Source organism: Mytilus edulis, chromosome 4 (genome assembly GCF_963676685.1).
Source record: "Mytilus edulis chromosome 4, xbMytEdul2.2, whole genome shotgun sequence".
Classification (NCBI taxonomy): domain Eukaryota; kingdom Metazoa; phylum Mollusca; class Bivalvia; order Mytilida; family Mytilidae; genus Mytilus; species Mytilus edulis.
The window spans coordinates 75,046,634-75,063,024 of record NC_092347.1 but is presented as its reverse complement, the minus strand read 5'-3'; the positions used below and the strand labels follow the sequence as shown (position 1 = coordinate 75,063,024).

Below are 16,391 nucleotides of genomic sequence, written 5' to 3'. Positions count from 1 at the left end.
GTTAAATACATTGAAAACTAGAAGGATAGGGTTGCTAATGAGACAACTTTGCTCAAAAGACCAAATGACAAGGAACCAGGACATTTTAGCGAAACATTTTAAACTTATAGGGAACATTTTAACGCAGACATAAGAGCCCATTTTAGCGCAGGATTAATCGTTCACCTATATTTTCGATGGCCCATTTTAGCGAAAACTTATCTTGCTGAATAAAACTCACCTTACTAAAGCCTTGAACAGTAATTTATACCAAATACTATGTATCTGAAGATTCGATGTTTCCACATAAGCTTTTAGCGGAAGTTCCGTGTAATTCAAAGCGAACAGATAATTGTCAAGAGTCGTTCAATGCCCATTATAATGAGCAATTGTATAGTTGTCACTTAGTTATTTACGTTTTTCTTGATACTATCATCAAATTGCAAACAATATATGAATAAAACGAAGAATAGACGAATGACCACCACAATCTTGATAAGATAAAGAGAAAGAACAGTTCCTACTGCAATTTAATGAGCAGTATTGTGCAGAGGGTATATCCAGAGCCCACTACATGGTTCTCTATTCACCTAGGCTGTTAGTGCTGTATTTTAATGGACATGATAGTTTTTGTAATGTGCCGTCTTGGTTTCATTTAAAGATTAAAATATTTTTATTGAAAAATGGGTTAAAAATATCGCGCTAAAATGGGCATTGACAATCTTAATTTTCGCTAAAATGGGTTAAAAATCTTGCACAAACATAGGTTATACTGTTGGTGCTAAAAAGTCATTTTTTTTACGTTCAAATGTCCTATCAATGCGCTTAGAATGAAATTCAAAACAGTGTAGCTGTGGCCATTGATTGACACATTAAAATCATCCATTGACTGGGACAATTTACGTGAACGTTTGTCTGTAACGACCACTGTTCACGACGTACCTACGATAGACATTTAAACTGTGGGATCACCAAAGGTTTCTTAACGCCTTTAATTATAAAATAATTCGAAAAATTAATCAGGAATAACCTTTGTGTTTTGATTTATATAATTGATATAAATCAATATATCGTGTTATTTCTGATTAATTTTTCGAATTACTTTATTTATGTGTTGAGAACCTTTGGTGACCCCATAGTTTAAGTGTCTTTAAAAAGTACATAGTGAGCATTGGTCGTTACATACAAACGTTCACCTAAATTGTCCCAAGATTTCAAGATTCTTTTATTTCTTAAACACCATAAAGATACAATGGTACAAAGAAGTTCATCAAAAGTCATATAACATAACACAAACACACATGACAAGATGAGATGAAAATATCAAATAATACATGATAAACAGTATAGTAAAGAAGAGTGGTGATTAACCAGGAAGACTCACTTGAAAAGTTATAACCCTGATAAATTTGCACAGCTTTTTCAACTTATTTTTAATTTTTAACTGAAATAGTTTTTCAAATTTTAGTATGTTACATCTGTGCAAGAAAAAAGTATCCAAATATTGTGCTCGAAAATTTGCCAAAGAACTACACTGCAAAGTGTAATGAAATTCATCACCAATCTCGTTACAATGACATAAGTTACAATATCTAAGGTTTCGCTCAATCTTATTCCATCTACCAGTTTCGATGGGTAACTTATGGTTACCCGTACGAAATCTACAATATGTTATTCTATCTTTATCATTTAAAATATTCAGATATTCCTCAAATTCAAAATTTTGTTTATACAATTTGTAGGCCAAACCTTTTGGCGAACAGTCAATATCAGCTCTCCATTTCTGTTGAAACTGATCAAATAACTTTTGTTTTAAACTAATACCCAACCACTTAGAATTAAAATTTCCTTGTGACAACCATATATTGCTGTATCCACATTTATCTAATATATCTTTAATGCATTTCAACCAATCTGACCTAAATTGGTTGTCCGAATTTTTCAAGAACACGTATTTGTATAGTATTTTAGCAATCCTGTTATCATCCCCATTAACCATTTTTGACCAAAAATTAACCATACGCAGCTGTATATATAAAGACATGGGATAAATACCAAGTTCACCATAAATCATAAAATTGGGTGTCGACTTCTTAAGGTTTAATAATAATTTACAAAATTTTAGGTGCACTTTTTCTATAATATCAGTATTACTGAAACCCCAAATCTCACACCCATACAGGAGAATTGGCTTCACAATTTTATCAAAAAGATCATATTGTGATTTCACTGACAAGTTGTGCAACCTCCCCTTTTTCAATACTTCATACATTGCTTTATTTGCTTTTCTAACTAAAATCTTCTTAGCACTCATAAAGCTACCTGTTCTTGAAAAATTCAACCCAAGATATGTCAATTCATTGACTATCTCCAATGCATTTCCGTCATATATAAAGTTAATATTTTGGGGTAATCTACCACCAGAAAAAATTATAATCTTAGTTTTACTTGTGTTAACTTTTAATTTCCAGGTACTGCAATATTCAAAGAATATATCTAATTGCAACTGCAGATCGGATGCATTATCCGAAAATAACACTGTATCATCTGCGTATAATAACACAAACAGTTTTAAGTAGATATCAAACTCATTCTCTATTTCATCAGTAATACAATTTAAACCACGTAAATTTTTTTCTTCAAGAAACTGTTGAAGGTCGTTCAAATACAATGAAAATAAAAATTCCAGTCAATGGATGATTTTAATGTGTCAATCAATGGCCACAGCTACACTGTTTTGAATTTCATTCTAATTATCCTCCGTCGAAAAGCGTAGAAGTTAACAACTAAAGGAAATAGTACAGTTATAATTATTGTTATTGTCCTGAATAAGTGTATTATTTGTCGTTTGGTTTTAAGTTATAAAAAAAACTAACAACTCATAATTTACTTTTTGGGAATAAAACAAGTAATTCATAGTCCCATTGCTTTCTATATGCTAGATAGATAATACTGCAATTTCAATCATTCATCGCCATTTTGTCATAAATTTTAATAAAGTGACAGATATTCCATATCAAAACTAAACATTATTCTGTCTTGTGCTGAAAATTTCAACGTTTCCATAAATTGGCACAATGGTTCCCGAAAGTTTGGTATAAATATAGTAACAGGTATTTCTGATCGGAGCAACACGGCAAATATGGCTTCCTATGTTAATAAGTATCTTTTTTTTTTATTCCAAAGAAACTTTCAACAAGGCTTGTACAGTCATCCGAGGTCCTGAAGTTTTTATTTGATACCAAACATTTTAAATACCAAAATATTTTAATTATTCACACAATTGTAGGTTCCGAACTTTTTGTTTTAAAATGTACAACTATCTTTCATTCCGATCCCATGCTAGCTATTCTATAACTATATAGCATACAATATTTACATTAACATGAATTAAGTTATATGGATATAAATAGTAACCTACATATGTTGCTATAAAAACTAAGAAACAGTGATGCCAACGTTAAATGTGTTAATAGTAAATACGAAAAAAAATATGTGAAACTGAAAGATCAACAAAATTTTAATCTACTAGTCGATCGAATCCGTGCCGTGTTCTGAACGCCACAAAATGTGTAGAAAATTGAAAACAAATTTCCGTGGAAAAATAACATTCGTAGCAACAGATGAAAGCAACAGTAAATCTGCAACCCTATCACCTTGTCACGAATATTAAATTGACGAGTCGACCCCTTACAAAAGTTTCAACCTGAGACTCTGTTTCAACCAATCCTGTTGTTGAAAATGGGATTACCCCTATTCTATTTGTGTACGCAATGAACTCGTCCACTACCTAATTGCCACCTGTGGAATCGTCCACTAAAATGTAAACAGTCAACACATGCCCGAAAACTTTGACGAGGCCAGCTATTTGACCGAGACTCTAAATGACAAAAAAATAAATAAATTAGTCGAATTCAAACTGGAGGAGCCTGTTTACTGGTTATTGTGTGGTCTTCCAGACGATTTTCTAATGACGGACACTCTGTCCCCTTCAGTCGCTTCCATGCTGGGACAAGTTACTGAAGATGGTGACAGCATTATTACCAGTTTAAAGACGGAACTCCTTGACGTAGATGTCGATGTCGGTATTTATGTTGATCAGGTAACTATGAATATGATGAAGATGAAATAAGAAATAAAAATTCACTACTATAGAACAATTTTGTTAACAGTTTTAGTTCTGAAATAACTCATTTTGCCACCTCAACCGATAACGGGGTCGAGGGTAATAGATACTATTTCTTTTGAGTAGCAGCAATTTTAAAACTTCAAAAATTAAAATTGAATGTGTTAATTGATAAAATTATATTTTCAGAAAAATAGTATTGGAATTAGAATATATTCGGCGATTCAAAGACGTTACTATGATTTCATTATTGTCTGAAATTTTTCTGAATAACATATCAGAAATTTATAAATTTCATATAAAGTACATGTTTGCAATGTTACAAAATAAAGATTGAGACCTATAATACTTTCGATTTCATCATTTATATATATGACATTTACACTCATGCGACGTAAAACAAACACCAATCAATCAATCAATATTATATGAAGTATATTTCATAATCACCAAGTAAAAAATGGAAGAGCTCCTCGTGTTTTAAATAGAGGTTAATATTATTCACAACTTTCTGATTCGAAGTCATAAATGTACAAGCAGACCCCTGGTTGTCCTAGATGATATGCACGACTTGTCCTTTCCCGAGAATTTTCTTTCACAAGCAATCAGTGTTCTAGGTTTTGAATTAAATCAAATGAAAACGTGTCAGATAATTTTTAAGAAAATTTGGCACGAGTTTTATTTTGTGCCAATCAGTATATAGTTTATGGAGTTGTAAAAAAAAACTCGTTTACAGACTGGCATTTCATTTAAAGTTCAATTAGTAAATGCATTTTATCTTTCAACTTTAATTCTTAGAACATTTTTCTTCAATCTTTTTTTTCTGCTATTTATTTTCTATATTCTTTATTATTTAGTATCACAAAATTTTCTGTTTTCTTAATTATTTTTTTAATTTATGCCTCTTTTTCTACCATCTATTCTGCACTATTTGACTAAAATTCACTTTCGAACACATTGTCTCAGTGATTGATTGTTTTGAAGAATGTTAAATGAATAAGATTTTTTTACCCGAAAATACGTGTTGTGCTCTTTGGTTTCAAACGTTTGATAAAGCGATAACGCCACTGTCTTTTTAAGATGAGAATTGATATAAGATAGGCATCACCAACGTATAGAATGAAAGATAGCATGCATACTTTTAGCTCAGTACGGCCAGTAAATGTCTAAAATCGCATACACACACTCCATAAGTTGTTATATAAAAAAGAAGATGTGGTATGATTGCCAATGAGACAACTCTCCATAATAGACCATAATGACACAGAAATTAACAACAAGGTCACCGTATGACAATGAGCAAACCCCATACCGCATAGTCAGCTATATAAGGCCCGGAAATGACAATGATAAAACAAATAGCCAATTTGAGTGAAAAAGGTCCCTATTATAGACGTCTCGGACAACCCCCCACCTTTTTTACCTAAAGAAAAGAATTCAGGGCAGAGGACCAAGAATATGTCACTGTCATTAGTTAACTAGAAATATAGAGAAATTTCATTAAAAAAAACTGTGGAAGACAGGTTAGAATGTTTATGATATAACCCCAGGTTTTATAATGTAACCACTCCTTTCGAAGAATTCAATGTACATATCGGCATCTGAAAAACAAGGATTTATGTGGTATGATATAAATCCTTGATAAAAACAATAATGTAAAAATATATATACTTTCGTTATATCTGTGACATTTTAAACCAAATTTGGCCCATTAATTTCTTTGTTTTTTATAGACTTTTTAACAGAACCCGTATTGAGCCTGAATTATAACTTACACAGATCAACGTTCAAAACTAATGAACAATTTAAAACGACCGACTACGTGCGAATTTGTTACACACTTGTATAATAGGTGAAAATTTCCAGTAATAGACTCGAGTTTCACGGGCATTGGCTTATTTGAAAAAATCGTTAACAAACAAGTTGGGTTACATTTCAACATTTGCTTTATCAAAGGAAAAAGTGTTTGCCTATTCTCACTTATCAGTCGGTTTATCAGGCACCCATGAATTCAAATAAAGTTCCAACGTAGACAAAAGACAGAAATGTTACAAAAATATGATTACTCAAAATTATTACCAATTGAATGCATGAAAGAAAGAAGTTTTGTCTAATATATATTTACTTCTCAAACAGCCAATTAATACATTACATCGGTACATCGGTACCATAAAGTTGGTTGTTGGTTTTTTAGATTCAAGAAGTTTTTTTTTGCAAAATTTTAAATGAACTTCTTCATCCATATTGGTTTGACCATTTTATCGAATAAATCCATCTCCCTTTAACATTTTATAAGAGCTCAAACATAGCCTTTTAAGCTTTTTCTAATTAGCTTCTCTTTTAAAGTCTAAATTTGTGTGTAGTTTTATTGTTGATAAAAGTAATACCAATTTAAATAAGATTATCTACAATATCAATGTATTATTACTAAAGTCTTGTTATCATCAACTTTCAGTGGCGGATCCAGAGGGGGGGTTCCGGGGGTGCGCACCCCCCTTTATTTTGGCCGATCAATGCATTTGAATCGGGACATATGTTTTGCACCCCCCCCCCCCCCCTTTGCCCTGGGCTAGCACCCCCCCTTTCGAAAATTCCTGCATCCGCCACTGACTTTAAACTTCCGGTTTTTGCAATACTCGTTGAAATAAAATTAGGAATTGAAATGGGGAATGTGTCAAAGAGACAACAACTCGACCGAAGAACCGAAAACAGTTAGCCATCAATGGGTCTTCAGCACAGCGAGAAAATCCTGCATCGGAGGCGGCTTCATCTGGACCCTAAACACATTGTACTGAATCATTGAAAGCATCGAGTTCAACCAGTAGGTCTTGTGAATGTTCTACCATCAAGACTATCATCTGCATACCGTATTCCTCAAACTTTCGAGTAAATGGCTATCGAATTCTCTAATACTTCAGCAATCATTTGCACTTGGATTCCATAAATATTGTTACTGTACTGTAGCTTAATACTTTAGATACAAGGTGATTGGTAATTATTAGTTTAAAAAAATCATATATTCATAAATTGATATTAACAAAGAATGCATATTTAAAATTTTATATCTGATAGCTCATATTTTTGTATTTTCAACTACCCTTGAAAACATATTACTCAATTTAAACACTAGAAGAAAATTTGAAAGTACGAACATCACCCTGAATTGCATTTCAAATCATTGGGGTTTTTTTTATAATTCAGGAATACAGTATCCCATACACACCCTCAGACACGGAAACACTGGACCCGTCACTGGCAGATTCAGGTTTTAACGACGCACTCAGTTTACAATGTTTAGAAAGCGTTTTCGACTGGAAGGGACAGAAAGGAGACGACAAAACAATAGACAGTCCGGCATCACCAACAGCTACATGTATGCACCACTGTTTAGATCACCAAGGGTTCGAGGATTATTTGGATGATATATATTACCATAGACTTAGTATAGAATATAAATATGTAGTGACGACTTGTCTGGAAAACCAACCTGAGGTAAACTAAGAATGTTTCCTAATCTTGAAATATTCAGTTTCAATTTCAAACATGTGGAAAATTTGTACATAACAAATATAATATGCCAGAGCTTTAATATGCATCAGTTTTCACAATTTTCTTTAAAATACATACACTGAGCCAGCTTTTAATGTTCAATGTTTAATCACAATATTTAAGTGACCAGTCAGAACAAACCGTATACTTAAAAATAAGATTTTTTTTTAAAGTGCAAACAAATATATTAAGATATATAGGAGCATTTGAAGTAATCTCCGGTTTTGATATAGGGTTCTGTCTTTGATTTGTTGTGTGGTGTTTTGAGAAGGTGTTAACCTTTGATATTTTTGCCTTCTTTCATTTGGCAATGGTGTTTTCTGTCTTATTTCATCAAGTGGGTTTTTGTTAACTTTTAGTACCTTCTGACGTTTTAATCGCCTCTATTCGATTCTAAATCCAAGATGGTCGTTTTACTTTAAAAAGGGAACGTACTCGGTCACAGTTTTTTTGCATGCAACATGAGTGATGTTATATATGAGTCCTACTGAAAACGTTTCGTGCTGTACATCATGCAGATACCCGACTTGACGAAATGTGTGTGTTGTCAGGGGTTGAGTTTTACTATTTTAATACAGGAGTAGAACTTATTAACTCGTCAACTATAAAATAAAACATAACACTCATCATGTATATTTGTAGGTTGATTCAGGTATGCGTGGATTACTGGTTAGTTGGATGACCGGTGTCCATCACCAGATGAAGTTATGTCAGGACACTCTATTCGTTGCTGTAAACATCGTAGACAGAGTTCTAGACGTTATGCAGGCATCACGTGATTATCTACAACTTCTAGGGATAACTACAATTCTAATTGCTTCGAAACTTGTAAGTATTAAACTTTTGTCATCTTGTCCCACATACTGGTTCTGTTCTCCAATTTGTAGGTAGTAGCTTTTTACATTGAGTACTTTGGGGATAGATCGGAGGTGTGTAACTAATAATTAGCTGTTTTAAGAACTGAGGTGAAAAAAAATATCTCGATGATGTTTGATAGAAGGTACTAACTTTTTTGTCCTTAAATCCAACTCCACACTTCACAAAAAATGTGCACCCCTTTAAAGTAGTAATTTATCATTATGAAGTTGTGTAAAAAGTTTTTTCTCATTTATATACTATACTTTCAATACATTTTGATGTGCATATAGGCTCAATCTAATAAAAAACCGATCTCTCATCGCTCTCGTTTTCTGATATGTCGCGTGGGAGATCTAACGAAACCCGCTTTGAGGTCACATGTGAGTGAACTAGAAGTGATGAATTTATAACGATATGCAAATGAGTTGACGACCTATTTATAAGCCAATCAAAAAAGTTTATGAATTATTTTGACTAACAATTTCGTCGTAAATAAAATGAGTTACATCCCTTTACCTTACGATAAACTTTCAAGATCGTGGAATACTCAATTTCATTGGCCGAAAAAGACATACCTACGAGGTCACTCACATGTGACCTCAAAGCGGGTTTCGTTAGATCTCCCACGCGACATATCAGAAAACGGGAGCGATGAGAGATCGGTTTTTAATTAGATTGATATAAGCTATTCAACATTGTTGAACAACCGTTCATTGGAACTGGGTCATTTTTTAATATTATTTTTTTTTTGGGGGGGGGGGGGGAGGAAACTTACAAGACTTACAAGTATTTATACTGTTGGCTAGTGTTTATAAATTTGGCATATCCCATAGCAATGACTAGCGAAGATGTGTACGTGTATAGCATGTCATTTACTTCTTTTTCAAGGTCCTGAACATGCATGAAATATCTGCCACTGGACGCTAAATGAACCATCAATCAATCAATATATAGGGTTCTTAAGATGAAGATGAGAATTGTAAACAATTTACATGAAGATTTAACGACTATAAAAGTCTCAGACTCGCTTTGATCTATACGCGTTGTATTCGGAAATCTTATTTTTGTAGGAGGAAGTAACGCCACCCGAAATCAGTGAATTACTTGGTTGTTGTGACGGGGTGTACACAAGAGATATGGCGAAGCAGTTAGAAAGGGTTATATTAGACGCTATCAGATTTGATCTTATGGTCCCGACTTCACAATTTTTCTTAGAATACTACGCAACATCCTGCATTAATTCATTCCAAGGTTTCCAAGGAGACCAACTCAGGTGAGTTATAATTCAGTCGAAATTATAACGGTGAACCAGTAACTGAAACTCTTTTTAAGTGTCTGACAGTTAGAGACGAATGAGAACATAATCAGAATGTCTCCTGTCAACATCTTTTTTTCTAAAATCAAAATTTAAACAGTAAGATTGACATAACAACCACTGACGAAGATCCCGACTTCCGACAGGCAACAGAATATATGAAGGGGTTAAAATAGTTTTCTGAGATCTCAACTACCTCTGTTTTATATAGTGATCATTGGACTATTAAACAAGATATAATAACGCATTAAAGGAATTTTAGTCTCTAAAAGCACGTACAAAGCACTTGTTTTTCTGATATATAATATTGTCGTCCCATCCTAAAATAAGTAGTCAGTATATGTAATTGATGCCAGCTTACAGATGCAAAATCTATGAAACTTTTAAGTATTTCACGTCCGTTTTGATGTGGTTTTGTCATCTCAGTTTGTTTAATTCGTTTTGAAAATCTCTGATAATTCATTGCACTCTGATTTGTAGATGTTGTGGCTGTTATTTTAATCTGGACGTCAAACATTTGTTATTAGAATAACGCCCAACAGAAGCATACTTCTTGTATATGTTTGTTTTATCATCTCTGCTGTTTAAAAATGAAATTAAAAAAATGAACTTTTTTTTTGTTAATATGTTTGTACATAGTGAGGTATTCAGTAGTGTATAATGATCTATAATGGTAAGCTGAAGATCGAGTTCATGTTTTGTAAAACATTATTTAGATTCGATAAACATTATTACATTATCTCTGATGATTATAAAAAAAGAAGATGTGGTATGATTGCCAATGAGACAAATGTTCACAAGAGACCTGACACAGACATTAACAACCATAGGTCACCGTAAGGCCTTCAACAATGAGCAAAACCCACACGCATAGTCAGCTGATGTATAAAATAGTACCAAATAGATCAAATCATGTAGCATGCAAAGAACTAGCTGTCCTCAAAGAGCCAAAAATATCATCGGGAACTAAAAGTTAACAAAGAACACAATCATATAAAAACCTAAAGTGAGCAATACAATGTCTTTGAACCCAGTGTTTTTTAGGCATACCGTTAACTGTAGTTTAGAACTGTATGTTTGACGTGAAATGGACTGGAACATTTCTCTATTTACTTAGTTTGAAAAAAATAAAAATACATGTTTCCATGATTTGAATCAATACTTTCAGACAGTCACGTGCTCTTGCTCGCTGTGTGCTAGAGCTCTCTCTCCAAGATTATGACCTTTCCCAAAGACGTCCATCAATGCTGTCATTGTGTGTATGGAAAATAGCCGTGGAGGAGACTAAAAGTGACGACGGGGACTACTTGCCTCCCGGTCTATTTCACAGCTGTGAAGATTTCGAATTTATCTACAAAGAAGTTAAAACATTTTCAGAAAATTTACTCCATAATTTACCCGATGTATCCAGAGTTTGCGAACATTACTATCGGCTTTATGGTATTGAGTAAAGAGAAAAAGTATCAAATGTTTCAATTAAAACAGTCTTTCATGAATAGTGCTGAACAATGTGATTTTGTAACATTCCAAAGTAAGGACAAAAGCTCTTCTGCTAAACAATCTTTACAATTAAAATCATTAAAAGTGTTTGTTGAAATTATTATGTTACTCATTATTTTAATTATATCTGAAAGAGTTTTGAGTCGTAGTTCTCTGCGGATATGGACACTATTACGTAAAAAACAATGACTTTTAAGGTGTTGCCTAGCAGAATTTCATTTTAAATTATATGTTAAAGTATAGTAAATTTAATATTCGAGCAAATAGTCCTGATCACCATAGTCCTATGATGCACTAAATTGGTTGATTGATGTTTGATTAACGGATTCAGCGCCAAAATTTTCCTGCATGTACAGGATTTAGAACAGTATGTAGGTTATTTACCGTTAAAGTCTTGGAAATTTCAACTGTCACTGGAAAAGGATAACAGTTTGATAGAGATGGGAATTTGATCTTGCAGTAGGCCACCTACGGACCCCTTACATAATTGTTGCAAAGGGTACTGGTTTTAAAATTACGAGTTTGTTCAAGTGATGTTAATATTTGCTGCTTATTGTCGAGCCTGCGACTTATGTCGCAGAAAGCTCGACATAGGGATAGTGATTCGGCGGCTACGGTGGCAGCGTTAGCTACATCTTAAAAGCTTTATATTTCAGAAGATTGTAGACCTGGATGTTTCATACCGTGAGTATAGATGCCTCATGTTACGAAGTTTCCGTCAGTCACATGTCCAATGTCCTTGACCTCGTTTTGGGAAAATGACGCTATCAGCGGCATGTTTCCGATACCATTGACCTGAACCGGAAGTCGATTATGCCTCCGCCTACCGCACTCGGTTTCATATTTACTATTTTACATACTAACTGGAATCTGCTTATATTACGCTACACTCGAACAAAGTGTTGTAGTCGGACGGGAACCAGTTTACATACTTTATTTAAGAATTGAATGCTCTTTTTTGTAAATTTATTGAGGTGTAAAAGCGTTGACCGAAGTACATTTTGTATGAAGCGCGGAAGCGCTTCATACTAAAAATGTGCACACGGTCTTCGCTTTTACAACCCTATATAATTACAAAAAAAAAGCATTCAATACTTATAATTACATTTTTACCTATAGGATCATGAAAAGACGCCTTTTATCAAGTTTTTATTTCATTTACCTGTGCACTTTATTGTGGGACCTCGTGTCATCATGAATGAAAAGTTGCATTGTGTAATGCAATTGATTAAGGAATATCTCGAGATTGCTAGTAAGCCAATCAGAATAACGTATTTTAATGAAACATACATCTAATGTAATTATTTTATTTAGAAACAAAACGTCTTCACCTGTCCATAGAAAGACTTGTATAGTCCGCGGTTTTATTCTCCAAAATTGGACCTTCCAGAGGGGATGCGGACTCATGATAGAGTACAATAAGCAAGAAATAAGAAAACCAGATCAATTTCGCGGCGAGGTGCTTTGTTTATCTTCCGCCATCTTTGTTATTGATATTGTAGAGGGTGCTCTCATAATTTTTCAAACTAATAATTTTAACTCATCCATATTAATAAGTTATTTCTATTCAATTTCAAATTAATACTGATAAATATAAAACTAAACCATTCATTAAAAATTTCTCGTTTCTTTTCAATGCATTGGTTGAATGGAGCTCTCTGTAAATACCTGACTTTCATAAGAGTTGAATTAGGAAGATTGCCTATAGAATGTTTTATTAAAACACAAACCCTTTTATATTTAGCTAGACTATATAATAATAATATTAATCCATTGTTAAAGGAAGCTTTTTCTCTAGCACAGTCTCTAGATTTGACAGGAACTTACTCATGGTATACATATGCTAAAAATATTGTTAAAGAGACTAACGTTGACCTTAATATTCTTTCTACTTGTAAGGACATAAAAGATGTAAATAAAATAAAAAACGATATAAAGTTAAAAATGAAAAATAGATATGAAGATTTAATTCAAAATAAATTTCAAAACATCGATGATAAAAGTAAATTTTTTCTCTATAAAAAACTTAAAAAAGATTACAAACTAGAATATTATCTAAATACATCTAATTTTCAGATAAGGAGATTAATCACTAAATTTAGAATAAGTGATCACTCCCTCTTGATTGAAAAGGGGAGATATTTTAAAATCCCAAGAGAGGAACGTCTTTGCCATAAATGTAAAATACTAGAGGATGAGAAACATTTTTTACTATATTGTGAGTATAATAAAACTCTAAGAAATGAATTTTTTCATCACATATGTACAGAAAATAATAACTTTAATAATTTAAATGAAGAAGAAAAAATTCATTATTTACTAAATCCATCATCGCCTTTACAAACAAATAAGTTAGGATCCTTCTTGAAAAAGTCATTAGAACTGAGGGCAGGGGACTCTTAACAACTTGTTTGTTGTTATAAATTTTAATGCTGTTGATATTTTGTATGTTTAATATGTATGTATATATGTTTATTGTGTTTATTGTATTAATATATGTTGGTCACAAACTGTAAAGTTTATATGACAATAAAATATTTGATTATTAAAAGTCAATTATGGTCAATAGTACAGATGTTTCAACAAAAGAATTGTTGTACACATGCATTCTCAAGATATGCAGCAGGCTTTGACAAAACTGAAACTTTAGGAGGACTCAACAATGGTCAAAAATAGGTTGCAAGTTGCAAAAGGATGCTCCTATCTCATACTAGCATTTTATTACAAAAAAACTTGCATTATACGTCAATTGGTCTATACCAATATACCTCAATTGGTGGATTATATGTCAATTGAGGTATAATCCACCAATGGTTATTCCTGACCTGTTAGACCTTTTCTAACAGTAACAAAAAGTTTTTTTACCTAAAATTTCGTGGGAAGAAGGGGGTTGGGACTATGTACCAGTGCGAACTATACAAGCCTTTCTATACGGTATTTATTTGTACAAAAAAAACCAGTAGTCAATTGATACTGTAGATCATTCGGGTAGTCTTGACCTATTCATTTGTACTAAAAAAACCAGCTAGTTGTCATCTTCACACACACAAATATACGAATATCAATTAAATGCTTACGAGACATGTCGCAATGTTAAAGTAAATAAATAACGGTGTGTGAAAATCGAAACTTGCATAAAAAATATCCCAATATTAGAGACAGTGGGGTCATTTTTCCTCAGAGCTTTCAGCTCTTTGATTACGGTTCAGCGACTACTCGAAAAAAAGTTAAGATCTTTTTGTAATGTTAAATTCTCTCTTATTATAAGTAATAGGGTAACTATATTTGGTATGTGCGTACCTTGCAAGGTCCTTATGCCCGTAAGACAGTTTTAACTTGCCCTCGAACTCATTTCATGGATCAGTGAACAAGTTTAAGTTTTGGTGGTCAAGTCCATATCATAGATACTATAAGCAATAGGTGTAGGTATATTCGGTGTATGGAAGAACTGTAGGGTGAACATGTCTTTCTGGCAGGTGTCAGCTGACGACCTTATTTTCACGGTTCAGAGGTTAAAGTTCAAGTTATTGTATTTTGGTCTGTTTTTCGTATACTGCATACAATAGGTATACTATATTTGGTGTATGGAATTATTTTAAGGTGCACATGTCTGACAGTTGTCATTTTATTTTGACCTCATTTTCTTGGTTCAGTGGTCAAAGTTAAGTTTTTAAGCTTTTGTCTTTTCTTCTAATACTATATGCAATAAGTCAACTATATTCGGTGTATGGAAATATGTGATGATCTATATGTCAGTCGTGTAGGTATTATTTGACCTTGATCTCATTTTCACGGTTCATTGCTCAGTATTGTTAATTTTTTTATGTTTTGTCTGTTTTTTCTTAAATTATAAGCAATAGGTCAACTACAGTTGTTGTGAGGAAGATTAGTTAGCTGTGCGTGTCTGTCTGGCATAGTTCATCTGGCCTTGGCCTCATTTGCATGGTTCATTGTTCAATGTTTAGTTTTCTTGGTTTATGTTAAGTTTATGTGACAGTTGTAATAACGCTTTGTATTTAGGACTATCAACATAATATCAATGATAAGTAAAGAAGGCGAGACATTTCAGCGTGTGCAATCTTGTTTTTCGATATTGTTGTTATCTTTTTCTGATTCATCATTGTGCTTATTCATAATATTTTCGTTTTCCTACACCCAGTGGAAAAATAAATGGAAACAGGTACGTCATATGTGTAGTTTATCAAACCCCCTTGTAAACTTATTCTCTCGCTGTTTCATACATTTGTAAGACAATTATAACATAATATAATATTTACTTTTTAGCTTGACTGACCAAAAGGGAAAGAGAGCGTTTATCATTACTTTGCGTCCGTTGACTTTTACATTTATCTTCTCCGCTGAAACTAGTAGGCAAATTTTTCCTAACTCGCAATTATCATTGGGTATCTAGTTTAAAGGGTGTGTTCGATGACCCAGCAAGCCAGCCCAGACGACCTTCATGTCTAAAAATGGAAAAGAGGTGGAAATACAGTTTTGTCATATTATCTTGAAAACTGCTTTGAATAGAGAAATTTTGAAAGGGGAAATTTTATAAAGTTTAAATCTACCTATTGTCCATTTACTTTGAAACTTTGAAACTTTCTATTTTGCCTTTATGCTGAAAACTAAACAAGATAGAGCAACTCTTTATATTTCAAAAATCTTTAAATAAGACGAATTATTGGTTTAAAAATATTTATTTTTATTGGATTGGGAAACAAGTTATTGCAACTTATATTAATCCCTTTCCACTTACGGGTGCGAGTGCTGCCTTGCTCTTTTCGAGATTTACAATGTCTTTTACGTGCAAGAGATATGGCTATCTCTTAACACGGGTCAGCCATTTATCGTCCCCTTCCGACGGAATACCATCGTTTCTCAAGATCAAACTCGCAAATGGTGTCAAGGGAGAGCCGATATTCAGTCTCTGTAATTTTCTCCGGAGACAGATAAGGTATGGTACGTTTATATTTTCAAGGAAGCATGAACCAAAACCACAAAAATAGCCATTGCATTCTGAAACTGTTGACGGTAAGGCAGCAACCATTTGATTTTCTGGGGGGG

General features: G+C 33.1%; 1 protein-coding gene across 1 annotated transcript; it reads left to right on the top strand.

Moving 5' to 3' along the window:
* Nucleotides 1-3,773: 3,773 nt before the first annotated feature.
* On the top strand, nt 3,774-11,424 carry LOC139520493 (cyclin-O-like). The gene is made up of 5 exons (XM_071313162.1): nt 3,774-4,081; nt 7,307-7,597; nt 8,297-8,482; nt 9,583-9,785; nt 10,996-11,424. The coding sequence occupies exons 1-5, from the start codon at nt 3,818-3,820 to the stop codon at nt 11,276-11,278; spliced, it is 1,227 nt and encodes a 408-aa protein (XP_071169263.1). The 5' UTR covers nt 3,774-3,817; the 3' UTR covers nt 11,279-11,424.
* Nucleotides 11,425-16,391: the final 4,967 nt, after the last annotated feature.